General features: G+C 50.3%; 1 protein-coding gene across 1 annotated transcript in view; it reads left to right on the top strand.

Annotated features, from left to right (window-relative positions):
- The first annotated feature begins 2396 nt into the window (after positions 1 to 2396).
- The window catches only part of KIRREL3 (kirre like nephrin family adhesion molecule 3), a 137336-nt gene continuing 118356 nt past the window's right edge, over positions 2397 to 21376 (top strand). Inside the window, exons 1-2 of the mRNA XM_087763471.1 lie at positions 2397 to 2524; positions 19994 to 20071. Of these exons, the coding sequence (XP_087619597.1) occupies positions 2479 to 2524; positions 19994 to 20071 (124 nt within the window). The 5' untranslated portion in view covers positions 2397 to 2478. The remainder of the gene's footprint in view (positions 2525 to 19993; positions 20072 to 21376) is intronic.

The raw sequence follows: 21376 nt of genomic DNA, 5'->3' as shown, positions 1-21376 counted from the left end.
GCTGTGGAGGTGACACAGACCTGACTCCAATCACTCCTACTTCAGGGAGAAGAAAAATCTGCATTTCCTAATCACGTTGCTTTGGTCAGAAGTCTCTTGTTTCCAGCTCCATTCTGGGCATTTGCGTGCTTGGAAGGAAAAATGTAATATTAACTATTGCCTCCCATCACTGAGGAGTCAGCGGTGACATAAAAAGGAGCAACTACAGAGAGAGGTGATTTGGGGGGGGGGACGTGAGAGACCCAGAGGAATGTGAAGTCAGAGAATAGCTTAAAAGCAGCATGGAAAATACAGCGTGTTAATGCAATGATAGTCTGTGATTCCTAGCAAAAAACAGAAACCAGGCACTGGAAGAGGTCAGTATTCCCAGCAAAACCAGAAAAATAGGTGCTGAAAAAGGGATATATTTGTGAAAGATGCTTATTCCTGTGTGTGCGGCTATGTGCCATGTTAAGGAGTGCGAGTGTAGCATACACATGGAAAGGGCGGTGTCCGTGTGGAGAGGGTGGTGGGTGTCTTCATGGAGGTATCACGCCTGTATGATACAGGCAACGTCACCTGTGCGCACCAGGAACATGTGTAGGATGCACGTCTGCATGTGTTTTTGCATCCAGATCGATGGCAGCCTGCATCTGGGCACGTCCGCGTCCGTGTCTATACGTGGTGCGGCGGCGATGCGGTGCGGGCACAGGGACAGGCGTGCGACATGCGTCTGTGCTCTTGCTGCATGCAGATGGCGCGGCTGTGAGGTTGTAGAGACCGTGGTGAGGTTGGTCCCTCTCTCAGTCCCATAAAACCACTGGATCTCTGCTTTGCAGAATGGTCCTCGTTCCCAGGAGCGTGTAGGCAACACTGTCCGCACCGGCAAGGCTTTTATTTGCAAGCTCTGGAACCCGTAGAGCAATGGGCAAAAGACACTGAGCTAAGTGTAAAGCAACAGCTAAATTTAGACTGTCTGGGGGAGGAAATAAGGGGGGGAAAAAAAAAAAAGCCACCAAAAAATGAGGCAAAAACCTGTGTGAAAAAATTGCCATCCTTAAAAAATGAGAGCGAGTGAAAGAAGAAAGGCCAAGAAAGAGATGAAACAGCAAAGGCAGGGAAAATAAAGTGAGAGTTTTATTTACTCCCTCAAAGAGCTGAGACCTGCCAGAGGAGCTTTTGGGTAACTGGTCTCAGTTTTTCCATTTTGCAGCTGCCTGAACCCATGCTCGTAGCCAGAGCTCAGTGCCACGCTGTCCTGAGGCACCCATGGGTGCTGGTGGCACGGGCTTGCAGTGCTGGCACCGACGCTGATGTTGGCAAGGGACGAAGGGACTGTGCTGGGACACGGAGACACCCACGTGGGCAAACTCGTTGCAGATTGAATTAGGACCAGGAAGGTGGATGCTGTGGCAGGTTGCAGAGCTGCCAGCAGGATTCCCCCATAAATGCAGGACAGAGGCACGGTGATGGTGTACAGCTTCTGCCGCGGGGTCCTCAGGAGATGCTGTAAGATCCCATCAAGAGGCCACCAGCAGCTCCCACATCCCGCTGATTTCCAACACACAGTGCCCCTGTGCCAAGCAAATCCCACAACCATTTGCACAGGGGAGTAGCTGTGGGGAAGTATTTTCCACATTATTCGTTGCTCGAATGGTGGAAACTAGGTTGGACCTTGCTCGGGTGCTTCTGGAGCAAGCGTGAGAAAGGACATCTAGTACCACGTCCTGGTGAACGTGAGGGACAAGATGGACACCCAGAGCGGGAAAATTAGGACTCCTGCCTCGGTGGGTCCTGTCCAGGGTGGTGTTTGTGTGCACGCACATCCCTGCCCCTCCAGCCTGCTGCCGCTGCATCTCTCTCCCAGGAGATCCCATCTGCTCTCAGCGCTCCATCTGCAGCCTTCAAACAGTTGCTGCGGGGGGGAAAATAAAAATAAAAAATTGAGTTCGAGGAGGGGGGGGAAGGAAAACCAAAAATTTAAAAAACCCAGCTTTTCTGGCATCTCATAAATCTCAATTTATTTGTCCCTTTCTTTTTATACAAGTGTGAAGGGAAGCGAGGCCGACGCGTCTCTGCCGAGGGTGGCGGTGTGTGGAGAGCCTCCCTGGGGACCCTTTCAACATGGCGGGGGACACTCAAGGCAAGACGCCTTCAGCCGCCTGTGGTGAGGGAGAGGCGATTTGTTGATTTTAATTTAATTTTTTTCCTCAGGTGCTTTTGTGGTGGTGTTACTCAGAGGTCTTTTTTGCCCCAGGGGTGGAAGGTGCTGGAACATGCTCGCCTCGCCTCACCTCACCTCACCACCAGAGTGTGTGGGGTGCTCGTTAGGCCCAGGTGCTGGCACTCAGCTAATTAGGGCCCTGAGGTAACTCCTTCTGCCTGCTCCTCTTGCTATTCCCCTCTGCTTTGCTGAGGGAGAAGTTGCTCGGGGTGGCCGCGGTGCTGATATTTGGGTGAGGTGAGGAGATAAGATGGGTGCCACGGCAAGGAAGCAAGATGGGCGCTGCGGCGAGGATCCCCGGGTCCATGCGATGGAGGACAGGTACTGCTTTCCTTCCCTGCTGCAAAATACTGTGTGGAAATATCGAGCGTCCTCCCTTTAAAAGCTCTTGAGGAAGGGTATTAATATGTATTTTGCTGCAAAAGCTGTGTGGTCTCTCTGGTTTCCCCAGTCCTGAGGTGTGATGGCTGGGGAGATGCTGCCTCAAGGCTGCCTTTCCTCAGGGCAGGTGGCTGGATGCAGGTGGGTATTTAGGGTTTTACAGTTGCTTGGGTTTGTTGTTTTGAGGGGTTTTTTTGTGCTGCTCGGAGGAGATGGCTCTGGTTTTCCTGAGCTCTCAGTGGGATTTGCTTAGGGGTTTGCCCTCCACAGCACCTGGATTTGAGATGCCGTGTAGCAGCAGAGAGGCGGGCTTTGGGTCACTTCCAACATCGCGTTGTCTTGCAGGATTGCAATGGTTTCCTGCAGTCGTCTCTGTAATCTCTCAAAAGCCTGGGCTTTGAGCTGCTTTGGTTGCACAGAGAAGGTTTCGGGGCGTTGCAGGTTTGTGCGAGCAGGGCTGAGAGCAGGCTATGGCTGCTGCTTCCCACAACCAGCACCTCAGCTGCCATGTAGCATCTCCCATGGGCAGGGTGATGGTGATAGCCTGGCAACTTTTCCCTCCACGTGGCGAGGACTGTTTGACACCCCTCTTTCCTCCTCTTCCCCCAGCACTTGTATCAGAGTCTTCATTTTTTCCTGGGCTAGGATATTTGCAACTTGTGAGCGGGAGTGCAGCAGTAATTACACTCTCCATCCCTTTCCCATCAAGAAATAAATGGAAGAAAATCACATCCCAAAGTACTAGCGCTGACCTTCATTTCAGAAGGTTACTCACAGTCAGCTGGGCTATAATCTAGCCCTAAATTTATCCAAGACCTTGCTGTTCCCTCAGCTTTGTTGTGTGCTGTAATGTGGGGCAGCTGCCGGTACTTGCAAGGCTGAGAGGGGAAGCCCAAGTGCGATGGGAGCCATTTTCTGTAGGGGAAGGGGTCTGTGTGCGGGGTGGCTCTTTGGGGGTACGGGGGGAAGCGTGCTGTCTGCAGCAGACGGTGCCTGCCCTTGTGCTTCACTGTTAGGGGCTTAGAGCAGGAAGGTATTGGGGTCCCCCTGAGGTCAGACATTTAAAGTTCATTAAACCTGTTCTTTCCTGTGGCCTGGCAGAGCTGTGACGCTGCCTGTGTCTCCCTGAAATGTCATCTTCCCCCTCTGTGGATTGATAAATTCCTTTCCTAAGGCTTGTGTGATGCTTGACGCTGCTTTAAAAGAATAGGCGCATCCTTCCCTCAGTTCTACGTAGCTCTGAATGATGAAAACCCTCTGCCGGGGTTGGCGGTACCAAGATAAACCTCGGGGAAGGCCAGCACCTCTGTCCGGTTCCCTCCAGCCTCTTTGTCGTTGCACGCAGATGTGTGCTGCTGCATCGTGCCCAGTCTCACCAGCCTGCTGCTGGCGGCAGCCGTGGGCCGATTCCAGTTCCCCTGCCTGTCGCCCGGTCAGGGGGACCTCTGGGAACGTGGTCACCGGTTTGTTTCCCACCCTGTCGCCCGGAGCATTTAAAGCTAGCTGGGGGAATACGTATCTACCCTCGTCTTTGGTAAGCTGTCCTGCAGGTGGGGGGATATCTTCCCTTGCTGCAGAAGAGGAGCTTCTCTGCGAGGATGCTTAAGCAACGCTGAGGTGAAAGATGCTGTCTTGATCCCTTCTATCTACACTTGGATTCCTGGGCCTTGGCTGCCCTAACACAAGATGCAGGGCACGAACTGGATCCCGATACCTTTATTTTTCCTCTAGACTTGCACCGTGCCTTCCATTTGCTGTTTTGCGTTTGAAAGAAGGGGCGGGGAGGAATAGATGGCAATAAGAATTGTGTTCAGCTATTTTATTTAAGTCATAATCGTTTCTAATCTAAATGTGCAGGAACTGTATTACACAGCCTAATCAGTCACATATATTGTACTGCGTCTTCAGTTTAGTGAAAAGTAAAAGCCATCTCGAAGGCAGAAATATGTTAAATGAGCATCTCTGAGGCCGTGCACCTTTTTTAATGGATAGAACAGCCCTGGTAGCTTAGCTTCGGCGGTTTATGCAAACCAATCCGGCAGGGTAGGGGATGCATCCCTGGGACGCAAATGGTGGAAGGAATGACTGGTCTATGGAGCAACGACTGCCAGAGGAGCTTTCTCGGGCAGCAAGCATCGCTCGGAGAAGGGTATTTTATCTGGGTAGATCGCAGCAGCGGTGTGTGGCCTGAAAAACTGCCCTTCTCTTCCCACGTCAGCCCCGCAGCAGCGTCGGTGGGATCCATTCCTCAGCATTTAGAGCAGGGCTGAGGAAACTGGGGCAGCAGGTTTTCCTCTTGTGCCCTTGAGTCGCTGCGTGTTTGTCATCCTTTAATACAGATTGTTGTCTCTCTTCCCGCCCCAGGAGGGCTGAGCCCCCTCAGTGAGGGGATTTGGGTGCCCGCAGAGCGTGCCGGGGGTGATGCGAGTGGCCTGATATGCCGCAGGACCCTCCCGTGGGAAGTCCCGGAGCTGGCGAAAGGGAGGGACGCTATTAGGGAAGCTGGAATCCCTCCAGCTTCTCTGATCGGATCATGTTTGTTCCCTCCGTGTTTGCCAAAAGCACCCTTATTTATTTCATCAACTAAATGCTGAAAACCAGATGCCTGACTTCCATCAAGGCGTTTAATGATGATGATCATTGCTTCCTCTAATGCAGTGTCTTCTAGCGAGGGACGATGCCAAAGCAGCGCACAGCTGTTGACCAATGGGTGCCTGTCTGTTTTCTCCAGTATTTTAGGGTACTTATCTATTTTTGTGCTAGGGCTCCTTCTTTTTTTTCTCCTTTTTTGCTGAGTTGCAGGAAGTTTTGAGGTGGAACGTGGCAGCTGTTTAATAGCACGCAGGAGCCTGGCGAGGCAGATGAGCTCGGGGAGCGAGGAGAACCTCCTGCTCCTCTGTAGTGCTTCAGAATGCCTCGTGCGTGCTAAAAACGTGGTCCCTGCACCCTCTCGGAAGCAGGAAAAGGATGCTGCTGCTCTTTCCTAGCTAAGCCATGAGTAAATAGCACAGATGAGGCTGCAAGAGGAGTTTTTGGCAGAGCCAGGAGGAAAGATGTTTGCTTTAGAGGTTTGTTTATGGTGCAGAGGCATGCTTTTCCTTTTCTTGAAATGGAAGCACGGGATCGAGCTTGAGAGCAACGCTAGGTAGGGCACACGTATTGGGAAAGGCGCCGGTGTTGGGAATGCTGGGATAACCTGGCGCAGGAAAGCTGCTCGGACCTTGTATTTACACAGGCATGTACCCGAATGTTATTCTGAACTGCTCCCTTGATTAAGAATCTGGTTCATTGCTTCATTTTGTCCGGTGGCTTCACCTGGAAGGTGGGAGCAGGGTCATCCCTGCATCCCAAGGTGTTGCAGGATGAACATGCTGCGGGCTGCTGTCGAGACAGGCAAAGGCACTTGAGTAGCGCTGTTCCGAAAGGTGTCGGGAGATTTTTAGGCTGTCACCATCCTATAGAAAACATATGGGGTTGTTAGATCTAACCGTGGTGTCGTGTTCCTTCTGGGAAGTGCTGTGTGGCTTCCGGAGGTATGTTAAGATCTTTTGAGAAACAATTAAGAATTTCAGTATGGCTTTGACTTTGTTGAACAAAATGTTGACACGACGCACCAGGCTACTCGGATTTGGTTTAACTTGCAGTTTAGACTTCAAAAAAAAAAAAAAAAAAGCATGAAATGAATTAGCAAATTATTTTGATTGCTTTGTTCATTTTTCCAGCAAGAGAGCTACCCACCTGGAAAATACTGACTGGCTGCAGGCAGGAGCAGAATTTATTTCCTGAGATAAATGGATCTGGGATAAAAGTTCTCTTTATTTTTTCATTTGAGCTGCGAAGGATGATATGCTTCTGTTCTGCTCTTTGTGCTGAAGATCAAATAAGAAGGAACTTTGCATAGGTGTGCCAATGCCTTTCAAGGCAAAGTTTCTCCCCCCACCCCAACCTTTTCCTCCTAGAAGCAGCAGCAGCTCGGACTTGAGATGAGAGCAAAATTAAACGTTCCTTTCGCAGTAATGCTGGCGTGACTCTGAATCCCAGCGCTGGCGCTCTTATTCCGTTTTCCGTTCCACGCACACGGTCTCTCTCTGATCTCTCTACCTTGGCCTCGTTTTATTCTTTTTTTTTTCCTCTTTCTTTCCCCATTTCTCTCGCGAACATGGCTTTGTGGAAGAAGCGTCGTTTCATTTTCCCGAAGGTCCTGAGAGCGCGGCTGGCAGATCTCATATGCAGGGTGTCAGCTACATTAAATGAACACGCACAGATCACTGTAAATCCCTATTTACACATAATAAACATGAGGATATAAACCACAGAGGAAATAATACATTATCGATTACAACAATGGCGTGTGATGTCCTTTGAAAGGCAGGTGGTGCGTGCCCATCCATCAGCGCTCCTAATGCGGATCCTCCTGCTCCTTGGGAATGCAAGGCAAGTCGCTTGTGTTCCGCCGCACTCCCCTGGCTCAGCGTGGGGAGAGGAGGGCAGCCAGTCGTGCACGGTGAACGATGGATTACAGCCTGATGTTATTAGAGGATGTTTGGGGATAGAATAGCAAAGTGGGGCGTTTCTCCGGGTGACCTGAAGTCCAACCTGTTGGACATGTTTGGATTTTGGTTAGGCAAGCAAACACTTGAGAGAGGATTTCCCTACAAGTGGAGCCAGAGCATTCAAATCTCGATGGCTTTCCCTCTAAGTACAGGTGGATCTCTCCCTTTGTGCTTAGGCTGCACAAAAAGGAGCACTTTTGTACACAGGGTCCCCGGTCACGCGTAGGAGCATGGCACAACGCGTGAAGGGTGCAGAAGCGCGCCAAATAGCTCACTGCCTTTGCAGAGAGGAGGATCTGTAGCGACTGACGAGGATGGCTTACAAGCCCTGACTCGAAGTAGTATGTATTCCAAAACAAATTGTGTGGGGGTCTTGTGTGGTTTGTTGTTTTGTTTGTTTGGTTTTTTAAATGGTAATCTAAAATGCTTGCCATCTGAGGTGGTACTTATGTTGCAGTGATGGAGACCAATGTTTTGATGGTTGCTGAACTTGTAGCTGATGATTTCTTCTCTTTTTCAACAGCTGGCGCCATCCCTAATCTCCCGTGCAATACATGAAATTCATTCCCTTGTTTTATCTCTGACTGAGGTTGCGGGAAAGTGAGGTCCCTGAGGCTTGACAGGCAATTGGAATAGGTTTTGTTTGGTTTAAATGAGTTGAGAGTTCAAACCCAGGCAGGTAATGGAGCGGTTCTCCTCCCCTTGTTCGCTTTTAGGGGCTCGCAGACCTTGCTGCTCCTCGCAGTGTTGGCTCGAAGACCAGCTGGGCTTGGGTCGTAAGATTTTCAAGGTGCAGCCGTGCTAACAGCAAGAGCATCTTTGTGAAAACCGCATAACTTGAAGCTGCACGTGGGGAAAGCTTCCCCCCCACGAGCCGCCCCTGACCTCGGATCTGAGCTGTTTGCTCACTCGTGTGAACTCTGCAGTGAAAACATATTAAAGTTCCCTTTTCCTGCGGCTTTTTTCCTCCAGGTATTTAATCTTAGTTTACAGATGAAATGTGCAGTGGAGAAAAAGATGCTAATCACACAGTTGCTGCACTCTGCTCCAGCCACTGAAAAATTTATTACCATCTGTCCTGGATTGGACAGGGCTGTGAGCATCAAGACGTTAACATCTTTGAAGCAGCAGCAGATAGGCTCGGCATTGCAACAGGGCACGGCATCGAGGCCGTGCAAAGAGCTCGCGGGGCTTTGGTAGAGGAGAGGTGCGCTTTGTAGTCTTCTCTTTGCTAAGGTCAGAGGCAAGAAAAGTCCGTGTTGTGCTCACAATTTCCATCGCTGGGCTGTAAGTGTCATCTCAGCAGCTTTCTGGTGTTCTCTGTTGGGGGGAGTTTTCTCTTTTTGTCAACCATTTAGCTAGTCAGCTCTTCCTGCTCTTTTTTTGGCCAGGTATCGAGACGGCTGTTGTTATTTCAGCGTCCTGGTATGTCGTTATGTACGTCCCTAATGGGTCCCTTCCCTAGCTGTAAGGGCTTTATATGGTCAAGTTCTGCCAGGCTTTGATGAAACCAGAGCAGAAGGCGAGGGCAGAAATCGGACCAGAAACGGGATTTCTCAAGCTCCCAAAGAAAGGTGTTTGGCTGAGCAGTTTTCTGAGCATGTCATAATATCAAACCGTCTTGGAAGCAAAGACACTGCCCTCGGTGTATTATTGGACTTACGGTTCAGAAGTGTTCAAACTACAGCTCCCGTGATGCATCTTAAATATGTGATTTGCGCTTGGCTTTTTGCAAGAGCTGTGTTTCTCCCCGGCTAACTCCTCCTGCAATGGTACTTTCCCTCCAGCACCAGCAAGACCAGCTGCATCTTGGAGTGCGCAATGGTTTCATAAAATACCTCTCCTGTGGCTGCGTTTGCATGTGTTTCATCTTTTTTAAAAGAACTTGGACTGTTTTTGTAAAACCTCACACCTTGGAAAAACCAAAAATTGCTGAGCAAGGAAATAATTGTCAGCAGTGCAAGGAGTACTTGTGTCTCTCCTGCAGCAATTAGCAAATCTAAATGCAGGCTTGGCTGTCTTTCCAATTAAACTCTGGCAAGCTGCAATACATGATGTGATAATGAAGCAGAGAGTTTTGGAGCTACTCTGCTTGCTATTTTGAGGATATGGGAGCTTTAGGCTGTCTGGCTGAAACTAAGCCATTGAAAGTAATGGGCTGGACAATCTCACCCCATTACTTTTAATGGGATGGAGAGAGCGCGCGCGCGGGAGCAGCGCGCTGGCGCTGGGGGAAGCAGGGGAGCTGTTTTCACGTGGCCTTCGAGTTATGGCCAACGCTGGGAAAATGCCCCCCTGGCAGTGGAAGCCAAGCTGCTTGCAATAAGTTATAGGGTTTGGCAGCAGACGTGAGGAGCAGTAGCAGGGACGGCGCATAAAGGCGTATATCGGCATGGGCTGTGAGCTGGGGCTCGACTTGGTCGAGGCGTGTCGTGAGAACTGCGGTATGTGAGATCCCTGCTGCTTGTGCGTGCTTTGGGCTGCGTAAGGGCACGAGCAGGCTGCTAAGTCGTTCCCTTATACCGATCTTCACTGGTTTCCCTTCCTACCTGTGATGATTGCATCTGTAGGGTGAAGTAGTTAACGTCGTGTGAACTGCTAGTCTTTTTTGCTGAAGCTGGTGAGCACCGCCAGCAAAGTGTTTGCGGCGTGAAGATCCAGCCAGCAGGACCAGTTGCCGAAATTGTGAGTTTTCAGGTCAATCGGGAAACCGATAATGCTCTAAAAGGGGAGCGGGGATGGTCATGAGACAAAGTAAATGTCACGGGCTTAAAGATTTAGGCTGAATGCTGCAACCTGCAGCTGGTGTTGTGGATGCTCCGCATCTTCTCTGGCCCCAGCCAAGGTGACTGGTGCCGATTCAAACAGAAGCAGCACGGCTGTTGTAGCAGGGTGCCTGCATGGCCTAACAAAATCTGGGTGATGGATTTGTTTCTCGTGATGGGACCAAATCTGCTGCCGCCAGGACGTTGAAAGAACGTGGTCCGGGCAGGGCAGCAATCAGCCTCCTGCAGCTTGACATTTGCCCGTTCGCTTTCCCTTCTCCTGTTGCTGAGCGTGGCCAAAGCCCTCCCTGCCAGCACACTGTAAAGTTTCAATACCTCAATCAAAGCAGCCTTCCTGCAGGAAGGGATGGAAATGTGATGATTAGATAATCCCTGAAATCTTGTGGCTTTCTCCCCTTCCCCGTAATTGCTGCCTTGTTCGTTGGCAGCGGGTAGGGACCTGTTTGCCTGCTACCCCTTCCATCTTCGCACCGCGCTCTTTGGGCAAGTTTTAACGGAAGGGAAAGAGCGGGGACTGCAGCCAGTGCACCTCCAACTGGGATTAATCTCAAATTGCTGCTCCCTTGGCCAAGTTACTCATCCGTGATGGTTCGGTAACACCACCATAAGCGAGATTCCCTGAGATATTTAGGTGCCTCAGCAAATTCAAATCGCTGGGAGGTTTAAATAGCGAAGGGGGAAAGAGGGGTTCAGCTGTGGGTGAGGGTCTGACCCAAGGTGACTTGTTCACATCGCGGGTCTCCGTCAGCTCGGGACTGGTGGATGGCCCAAGAGGGGCTGGCATAGCGTGGACCGGTGCTGCTCAGCAGGTCTCCTACCCCTTTCTCACCTCGCAAGCGGGAAAGCGGCTTAAAGAGTTTTCTGAAATGGCTGAATGTTGGGAAGGAGGGGAAAAATAAAACAGAAGCTGAAGATCAGAAATTTAAAAAAAAAAAAAAGCCTTGGATGCACAAGAACCGCAGCCGTGCTGTGAGGTAACCGGCAAATACAATTTAATTATAAGATACACAGAAGTAATGGCGTTCGCGAGGCTGGAGCGTGATTTCCCAGTAATAGAAGGACCGCGGGGTTCCCTGCCTTTGACTGTTGTGTCGTCTTCAAATGAGAGCGCGGCTGTGCTTCAGCGCTTTCCCTGCCTTCAGAGGGGATTAAAGGGCCACAGCTACTCGGTCTGGGAGGAGCCGGGGCAGTTGTGAAGGACTGGGAGCTGCTGGGCGATGGGCTCTGCAGGGTTTGAGGCAGGAGGAGCTGATGGATCTGGGGCGGATGGGCTTGAAGGTGGTGATGGCAACTTCCTAGGTCAGGCAGAGGGTAACTGTGTGTCTTGGATGCTTCCAGGGGCAGAAGTGGTTTGTGCTTTCCTGTATCATCCTCCATCTTTCTAGAATTGTAAAATGGATGGCTTAACCAGAACCACTTTCAAGGCAGGAGGTGTGAGAAGCTCTTCTTGATCCAGAGCGCTACAATAGATGTAACCTTTACAGTGCTGTGGCTTTATTTTTGTTATTTTTCTCTCCAGCGTGTCCATAATCTGTCAGAGCAGCGTGGGGACTTCCAGGGCTTGTTGCAAAGTGTTTCCATTGCCGCAGTCTCCTCCGAGTTGAGCAGGGGCGTTACGGGGTGGTCTGGGCTGTGAGGCTGGGATGCCTCCTGCCTTATGCAGATCTCCAGACCTGCACGTAAATGTGGCTCTCTGTGTGCCGGGGGAGCACAAAATGCGTTAGTTATTCCAACACGAGATGCTCCCGCCGGGCTTCTGGCTAATGTTGTGCTGCGTGTGTGGCTAACGTTGCTTGGGTTGTGATGGGACGTGCAGGGGTCCTGCAGCAGGAGCGAGGAACGGTGCAGTGGCTTTCAGTGAAATGAGAAACCAGAGGGTTCGGTGAGGAAATCGGGTCTTTAGAGAAAACCCTGTGTTCCTAAGGAATCAAAATACGTGGATCTTGTCTTTCTCCCTGTCGGTTTTGTTCTGAGCTTTTTTCATTCAGATTTTAGGCCATCTTAGAGACGAACAATCCCTCCTGGTATGCAGGAGCACACCCTGATGCCAGCGCAGTCGCTGGAGATGGAGCAGGAAGGCTCGCCCAAGCTTTGGCTGGCCCAATCCATCTTCCAAGCGCCCCTGTCCTTGCAGACACCCCCCCACCCCCACCCCCCACCCCCATTTGACACAGACCCCACATGCTGCAGTGTCTGGGGCTTTTCCAGCCCCTGGGACATGTCCTCGTAAAGGCATTTTGATTCCCTGCAGAGCTTGTTTCATCAAGTGCAACGGACGAGGTGCTGCAGAAAGGTGTGATGGGTTTCATGCATGTCCTCCACCCTGCTGGGACAGCGTTATTTTTCTGCTACGTGGAGTTGAATACGCAGCTCCTGGTTTTGGGAAGCATCGAAGGGGAAGGCTGCTGGACGGGGAGGAACAAGCGATGCTGCGTCGGTGCCACCACAGGCCTTGTCAGGCAGCTCCCCGGGTGAGCTGCCAAGCAGAGCGTGGGGGCGGATGACAGACAGCCCCGGGCCATCCGAGCCCTCGCCTTGCCAGAGGGAATGCCTGGGGGAGGCAGAGCGGATAGCTGGGGCGAGGGACGAGGCTCAATCTGCCTGATAGCCTCTCCTGCCCTCGCTCTTCGTGCCCCAGAGATGCAAGGAGCTCCATAGAGTACGCGGAGGCTGTGTCGGCTGGTGCAACGCAGCCACTGGAGCGTGACCAAGACAGATGTGCCCGTCACCGGGCTGTCCTCCGATGGCCCCGCTGACCCCTCGGAGTCAGCGACCATGGTCTCGGCAGTATCTGTCCCCTCCTGGGGGAGCGATGGGGATGGTGGCCTGTCATGGTTTCGGGGGCTGATACGGGGAAACCTCAAGGAGACTGGGGGATGCGTGGGGAGGTACTCGCATATCCCTTAAATTTCTCTCCAAGCCTTGTTCCTGACCTTCCTGCAGCGGGTTGCTGCCTTGAAACAGGTGTATTTTGTGGCTCGGATGGAGCGGCAGGTACAATGGGCTGCAGTCAGAAGCAGATTAAATCCCCGGGAAGTCCTTGAAGCGCAGGTCACATCCACCAGCGAGGTGAATTGGCCGTAGCCCCACCGAACAATACAGACGTCTTCCCGGGGAGAGTCCGAGCACCAGGGCCGTAGCAAGCCGAGGAGCTTCAGAGGGTCTGCGCTAGGCGAGATGAAAGCGGCGACAGGCTAGCAGCTCTTGCAAAATACTGTAGAAATCATGTAAATTGGGGAGAAATGCTTGAGCTACGCCTGCATGCTGTGAGACTGTAAAACAAAACGTTGACCCCGCAGGGGTGGAGAGGGCCTGGAGGCGTTGCTGCGGACGGTTGGCTGCGCATCCCTCCTCGGTGTGGGGGGAGCAAGTGGTAACCTGAGGTTGCGGGTGACTTTCTTGCCATATTGCCCACGGATTTGCGATCGCGGGCAGCCTTTTCCAACGCCTGCGAGTGGTTTTAGCGAGAAGCCTCGGGCTGCGTTGGTTATCTGACCAGCAGAGCTCTCATTAGCACAAACAGGAGTTGATCTGTTATTGTTAGTGGTGAGGAAAACAAACTCTGTTTCTACGTAACCTTGTATTTGTTTTTCTTTTGACTAAAACAAACGCTGTGTGAAGGTTACGACTTCTGCGACAGGAAAGATTCCTTTGCCTGCACGCAAGGTGGAACTCGCTGCTACAAGACCTCAGCAAAGGAGGGCGTTTCAGATGATTTGATTAATGTGAATGTGTACCTGTGCGTACAAAGGTACGAAAGCTGTTTATGCGAGAAGGTTCAAGTACTGAAGGCTGCCTTACTCTGGGGTAAATTGTTTTTTCTTGCGGCAGCTCCTTCAGGCTTCTTTACTTTGGGAGAAGGAAAAAAAAAAAAAATCCTAAGAATGACTGGATTTGAGGTTTGTGAGGATTCTTCTTCACTTGCTGGATGCTCCCCATAATAGGATATGTTTGTAAGAGGTTCAGAAATGGAGCACGAGCCATGGAGGGGGAGAGTGGGGAACACGGACAGATTCAGCGCACTGAACTTGAGGGACCAAAGGCTCTGCGTTGCTGCTAGGGGAAGAAAAGCTCTTCAAAACCCTTCAGCGCTGAGTTACAACTTGGCGGTGCCTTTTTTCCCTTCGTTAGCCAGGGAACACAGGGAAATAATTCTCTTTGCTCAGCGGCATGAATCCCTTTTCCTCCTTTCCAGTTGTCTTTCCTGCTAAGAAGCAACTTTTAATTGTCTGGTGCCGGGGCAGAGCTCGTTCTTGGGGAGAGCCGCTTACTGCGTGGTTTCTCTAGTCCTCCCCTTGAAGCTTTTGGTGCTGATGTCTTTCAAGGCAGCTTGGATAGCTGGATGCCAAGCGTACTGTGATATTTCCAGGTATGTGCCTGTCTAAAGCTGTTTGTCCCAGAGAACCTCCTCCTGGGTCACAGCTGGCTCTGGTTTTTCACTGGGTTGAAAGAGACTCAGTGAAAATAAGCACACCTAGGTTTTCCTGTCATTTTCCATTATGGTTTTTAACCCAAAAGAACGTTCGGTAGAAGTTTTGCGTGCCCTCCAGACCTTCACCACCAGACATTCCCCTTAGGGGAAGCAGCGCTGGGGCTGGCTTGTTGGGGTGATGCTGCTGTTTGAGCCGCAGATGCGCGGCTCTCCAGCATTGCCTGAAGCAAATTGAGGTCTTAACAGAGGTACTTCGCAAGGTTTCAATTCTGGGGAATTTTCCTTTGCCCTGCAAAGCTGAACCATCCTCCCCAAGGTGGTCTTCACCCCTGTGCAGCAGCAAGACTTTGCCACTCCAAAGTCTTCGACCAGAACTATCTCCCGAACGGCGGCCTGGTTTCTGCAAGCTCTGCAGCGATGTGCCTTCCCTCTTCCATACGAACAGGACTTCCAGGTCTGCGGACCGTCAGAGAATAGCCCTTCTGCGCAGTTGAGTTTTACATCTCGGAGCAATGAGCTGGCAAACACCTCTGCTCCATCTGCTTTCCTTCGTTGATGGATTCTTTAAAGTCAGATTGTGGTCCCACAGGGACGCACCCGACTAATCCTCTGCTTTTAAGATTTTATTTGTGCAATAAATGGATGACAAGGTGGTTTGCAAGTACATAACACAATAAATGGGTTTATAAATGCAACTTTTCTGCGGAGCACTATAGAATAAAATACAGTATCACTACAGCATTTAATGCTGATCTCGGGTTCATTCATATTTCAAACAGTAATGTGCCCATTTTCTCATCTGGGAAGCCTCTTAGGTTTTTAAAATACATTTTTATAAATGAACTGGGCACAGCTTTAATAATAACTTGCATTTGTATAGCGGTTTTTCATCTCTGAGGATCTTGGATGGCTCCACAGACTTAGCGGTGCAATATAGAAATGACGTGCTGAAGGATCCATTTGCTCTCCGCTGAAATGCGGCAGTAGTTTTGGATTGCTCAGCAACGCTCGCTCGTGGATGCAAACGACGTCGAGGGAGGAAGCTGGAATCCAGCGCTTATGGCAGAAGGTGAACAGGGAGGGGAAGGATGCGGCTTGCTTTATGGGTGCTCAGAGCAAAGGCCTCTGAAGAAGAGGTCACAGGGATGTGGAGGAAACCTGCATGAGAAACGCAGGGTGGTTACTGAGCCTGGAAACTAGGATGCTGAAAAACAAAGAAGAAATGCTCCTTCACACACTCCTGACTTTGGGGATGCGTTGTCGCTAGGTACGGAGAAGCCAAGAATGCGGAAAGACTTGGGAGACTGGTCTCTTCTGTTCATAACGTGTTTCTTTAGCAAGATATCCAACAGCAGACAACTTTATCTATCGGGACAGGAGACTTCTAAGCAGGAGCAGGTTTCTCAACCAAAGTGTTTTCAATCCAAAACTCTTGGATTTGGTGACGTAGGATCTTCTCACATCGCCCTTGCTGGCCAACTTAGAAACAAAGAGGAAGCTATTGAGCTTCTTTCCTTGGAGATTTCCGTGCTCTTTCAAGAGCTCCCAGCCAAGTTCTTTGCTTCTGAGGTCCCCAGGTGAGATGGGGCTTTTCCAACCCTCTGTTTTTCCCCATTGCCGTGTTCTGGTGTCGCTGACGCCAGGATATTTGTCACGGAGGTTGCCCCTTCCCCATCCTGAAAAGCAAAAGTTCAGAACGAAGCTCATGCATATAACATGTGATTGGAAAAATATTTACAGATAGCAAATTGCCATCTCTGTAGGAGGAAAAAGTGAGAAAATGGAAACGTGATATTTATGTTAATACAAAGTTTTTAAAATTTAATCTAAGAGACCAGCTGTTTCTGCTTCTCTTATAAGAGCTTAATTGGTATATAATAGCATAGTTAATTAAGTACAAATCAATAGTTTAAAACAGCTAATTGATATTTAATATGTAGGGGAAAATATAACTTAGTTGTAAAATAATTAACTCAATATTAAATAAGCAATGGAATTGCAATTATGCCTTTACAATGATTATAAAGTTTATCGTTCTTTAATAAACTTGCAATTAGACAGGATGAGCTGAAAAATTATTAAACAGGTATTATTGGCCTATTAAACATTTATTATCATTCCTGGTGGAATACAGCTACCCAATAGTACACATTATGTGATTGTGTTAATAAACCTTTATTACTGCTTTACAGCTTTAGCCTTTACTGCACCGGTTGATCAGAAACTTTGTTCCCTCCCTGAGTTGTGGGTGGAGGAATTGCCTTGAAATTGAGTAAGAAAATCCCAAACGATGGGAAAAATGAGGAAAAAGCGGGAGGATTCTGTAGTTCGGGCCAGCGAAGAGAAATCTTTCTTCCAAAGCAAACTTGCCCAGTCTGTGCGTAAAGATCCCTTTCCAGAAGACCCCGAACTCTCGTTTCTTTTAATTGGCTTTTGCGTCGTCGTCGTTGCTGGCTGCCCCTAATGCTGGCAGCGTGTGGTTTGAACTTGCTCGTGCTTTGTCCGACGAGTGGTTCTTCTGCAAGGTTTGAGGTGAATTAACGCAGGTACTTTCTGAGCGAGTCAAAAACCTGGTCCTGCCATGTGTTTTCCAAACAAGGTACTTAAGCGTGCACTTCGTAAGAGCGCCTGGGATGATAAACTTCAACTGTAACGAGTTTGCTCTGCTGGGAAAAATCAATTGCCATCGCAAGGAAATGGATGGGCTTTGTTTTGTGGGTGGGGGACACGCATGGGTTAAAATGTTCTGGTTTCAGTGGTATCTCGGCAGCCCCCCTAAAGCCAAAACATTTAAAATGCTGGGTATCTGCTTAACTATTTTAGCTTTAGGTGGCCACTAAAAGCCATGAAGTGGTGAGACATCCTTAGGCGCCAGTGTCATCTTGAAGTATTTTACCTTTTAAAGGCACTCTCAAGTATTTAAAGGTGCCTTTAGCTATAAAGATTTTTGCATGTTCTCACAAATTTATGGTATGAATTATTATAATGCAGTGCTCTTGTATAGCTCCTTTCATCATGGGATATCAAAGTGGTTTATAAGCATTAATTATAGCACCCCTCAGGGAGGCAAATGGAAGATAGACACCCATAACGGTATGTACTGATCCAGGCTCCAGACAGGTAATAACCCAGATTTCATCTGGATCCAGCCCACGTGGCTCAGCCCTGACAAGCCCTCCCTCCTCTAAGGGCTAAGTCGTGACTGGGACCTCGTTCTCGGGAGCGTTTCGCTCCATGCGACTGGAAGATGAGAGCTGGGCATCTGGGCGGTGGGATATTCCTCTCCCAAGGAGCTGCAGCTATCGCTGCCTCCATCGCTGCCTGGGCTCAGGATGCTGTCGATGGCCTTTGTGGTCATGGAGAGCACGGCAGCTCCTGGAGAAACCCAGCCAGCATCCGCAAACAGGCCCACGCGTGCGTGCCGGGATGGGCGATGCACGTCTGAATTAGTAAGATAGGAACGCTGGCTTGCTCAGCTCCGCTGTGGGCTGCGCTGCCTCGTGTGACGCTAATCTAATTGTGTTGGTTTAATTACGCTTTGATACCTTGGTGCTCGTTGAAGGCTCAATAGGAATCGATGCAGTTTTGCTTTCCTATCAATAAAGACGTAAAAACGCCTCTCGCCTGCTTCGCCGGCTCCGTGTAAACGACCCCAGAGGCTATCGGCAGGCTCACGGCCTTCTGGCCACGTGCACGTGGGATGTCTGTTTTCACGGGCACCGTGCAACCCTGCGTGGAAACCCCACTGGAAGTTCAGCAAAGTCTTATCGATTCTAGCTATCGGGCAGGGGCAACCTGTGCTGAATGTCCTTCAGCTAAAACCAGCAGACCCCAGCAGCAGTCGGGACTAACAGAGGCATCTAACGCCCCACGAGTCAACGCCTTTCTTGGTGTATTTGCGGTTGTTGCGTGCTTTGTGCAGATTGTGGTAGATCACGTTGCCTCCGTACTGCGGAGCAAGAGGGCTGGTTTCCACCTTTGTGTCCGCGACGGGAGGTGGTTGCTGTTTGCCTCTTTCTGTTAATTAGGACTCCGACTCAAGAATGAGGATGCAGGTAGTTGATTCATCTGCCCTGATTTGTCTGATCTTTAGACACCGCTGAGTTAGTCACCACCTTTCATGGCCGACGAGAGAGTTACCAGCACCCCCAAAGTCATCCCGAGTGGCTGAAGTGAGTCGCTTTCTGGAGATGCCTATTTCTTTCTGGGGCATTACCTTAGGTAGAAATGTGGATTTAGGGGAGCAATTAAATTTCAGCTTACTCTAAGCATCTTGAGAGACTTATTTTTGGCTGAGTATTGACTTCAGTGGGATTACACGTGGGATTTCTTTGGGTTAGATGTTGCTGTCCTGCCTGATGGGAGCCTTAGGTCCTTAGCCTCTTGCAAGGTGGAGCTCTGTTTAAGGTTAAAGTGCTTTAACTAGTCTTGCTTGTACCCTGAGTGTCCTGGGGTCAAAAGAAGCCTATTTTTTTTTTTTTCTGGGTTTAGGCTCTAATTCTGCCTCATACTGTGCGCAAGAGGAGGATGCTAACCCCTTTGCTGGGATGCCGTGGCAGCTAGCAGCATTGGGGAGGGCTGTCTGTATATCTGGGTATATACCCAAATAAACCTGGGTGTCTTCCCTGCATGTCACGCTGCGGCGAGCGACTTTCCTCTTCCTCTGGATGCAGCTCAGATCTCCAATTCAAACCCAAGTTTGCATCGGCCCTAAAAGCCAAGGCTACCAGGCAGCACTCGCTCTGCTCCGAAGTTGTCGCTGAGCTCTCAGCCCTCCTGCTTCGCTGCCTTCCCCGCTCGCGTGCGGCACAACTTCGCGACAATCCCGAGCGCTCCTCCCTCGGCAGAGGGGGGCTCTAAAGAGACCACGGCCATGTTAAGTAAACATCAAAGGGGCTTTGATGAGCAGGGCTCTGTAGAGCACAGAAGCCCCCGAGGAGCTCCGCAGGTCCGCAAGCAGGCAGCATCGGGGACACGGTACCTTAATTTTCCCCACTGTGATACAGGAGAATTTGTTTGAAGAACTAGAGCTTTTTGCTGCTCCGAGACGCGTGCGGGGAGAGCACGCAGCCTACTTCTGGAAAAGCCCGCGTTCAGATCTCTCTCTGTTACCGATAGTCAGAAAACCACATTAAGAAATCAAGGCATCAAAGGCATGTGCCTCCTCAGACTCTGGCACTCTGCTGCTTGTAGGGTTGCTTGCTTGCTTCTAAAGAGCAAGATGCCTCAAGCCAGGCTTTTTTTTCCCTTCTGAGGGCCGTTTCCCATTTTACTTTGCTGCCCGCTAAGGGAGAAAGGGCTTAAAGAGTCCATCTTGTTGCGACGTGCTGATGTGGAGGAAGATGCAGCTTGTTCCCTCTGCTTAGTGTAGAGGAGCACTTAAGAAATGGGCAAGGGAGGGGACGGTGACCCTCTGGTCTCTAGATACACGGGGCTAAGTGGAGCAGCGCAGCAGCAGTTGGTTTGGGACCCAGCAAAGCCCAGCTGTGAGGCTGACCAAAGACCTGAGTTACGTCCCTGCCTTGCTGGCGCTTTACCTGAGCGGTGTAACCAGCAGGATTGGCTCCCTGCAGCATCCCCAGGTGCTTGCTCTTGTCCCCAGCCTAGTCTGCTAACATCACTCTCTCTTCTCTTGCAGAACTGGGGCTCCCAGGAAGAGGATGCTGCCTAGTACTGGGGTTCATGTACAAGGAGAAGTACCGCAGGATGACTGAAGGTGAGCAGTTCCCTCACCTTCTACTCCTCCTTCCTCTTTAGCAGTCTCATTGTAAGGGATGTGGGTGAGCTACCGCTAGGAACGCGCTAGGTTCTTGTTCGCACCGAGGAGAAACTCCTGCTTCCCCTTTGATCTCTGAAACATCTTAGTGGGAAGGCCCCTGCATGAAGCTGCAAGAGAAGAGCTTGTTAGTTCCATCCAAAATCCACTGTCCTTTTCCCACGGAAAGGATCTGTTGTATGGGAAGCTCTTCCAGCAATTGCCGCATCTAGTTCTTTTTAATTCTAGTTGGGTGGTAGTGCCTCACCGTGACACCTTCAGAGTACCAGTTTTCGGTGCCTTTGCACCCCTCAGAGGAGCCGTTCCGTTGTTTGTCAAACCCCTGCACTCTGGCAGAGATCTGACGAAAATTTCCCTATTTATATTCTAGTCATCCCCCAAGTACTTTATGAGCATTGATTAATCCATAGAAATATCATAAATAATTATGAAGCATAATAACTAAACAAAAACTATTTACGCTCGGAAGAATTGGCACCCTTCTGGTCGCTTCGTCGCTTGGCTTCTTTTTCTGGAGCAAACCCTGGTGCAGCACCATCTCTGACTAATGCTGGATCAGAGAAGGATTAAAGTTCCCAGAGCCCTGCAAGATGGAAGGGTCTTGAGGGTGGGACCGCAAACTTGATCCAAATGTGGATTTAATCCTTTTTGAGGGCTTTGATTGGAAATTATTTGGGCAAAGGGTGTGATCGCTTGCCCCGCTGCACTTCCCTTTGCTTGCGTGGGGTGGTGTAGTGCCAGCAGTTAGCCACCGGAGTGCCTAGTTTTGCAGGAATCCTCGTCTTCATGGGAGTAAAAGGTGCATTAGCTTTCGGGGCTAAAAGTCTCGTGGAGGCACGTTTATGGCTCAAATACCAGTTAGAAGATCAAAGGTTCCTTCAGTTTCCCAGGAGCCCTGATACTGAGCTGATAACGTGGGGAAAGTACTTCACAAGACTTCACCTTGTGCTTGTTAATTACCGCATGCTTTTGAAACATTGATTAGAGTACGTTTTTAATGGGAAGGGGCTGCCCCGTGGGAGAACGGCTGGCAGAGTCTTGTCCGAGTGCTGTGAGAAGGTGCAGTCTCTCTCCCCATACCTTCCTGTCCCTCGAGCCTCCGGGAGAGGCTGCCTGCGGCTGGCGCTCGGATGGGCAGCAGCACCCTGGGGATGCTCGCGAGGTGTCTGAGAGCCGGCAGGACCGCGGGCGCACCTGGGCATCCCGCCGATCCTTTGCGATCGTTCGCAGAAGCTCCTGTCCCTC

This window comes from Nipponia nippon, unplaced genomic scaffold, assembly GCF_047370975.1.
Source record: "Nipponia nippon isolate SJK-2023a ecotype South Korea unplaced genomic scaffold, ASM4737097v1 scaffold_28, whole genome shotgun sequence".
Classification (NCBI taxonomy): Eukaryota; Metazoa; Chordata; class Aves; order Pelecaniformes; family Threskiornithidae; genus Nipponia; species Nipponia nippon.
Note: the sequence above shows the minus strand (reverse complement) of the source record. Positions and strands in the feature narration are given on the sequence as shown.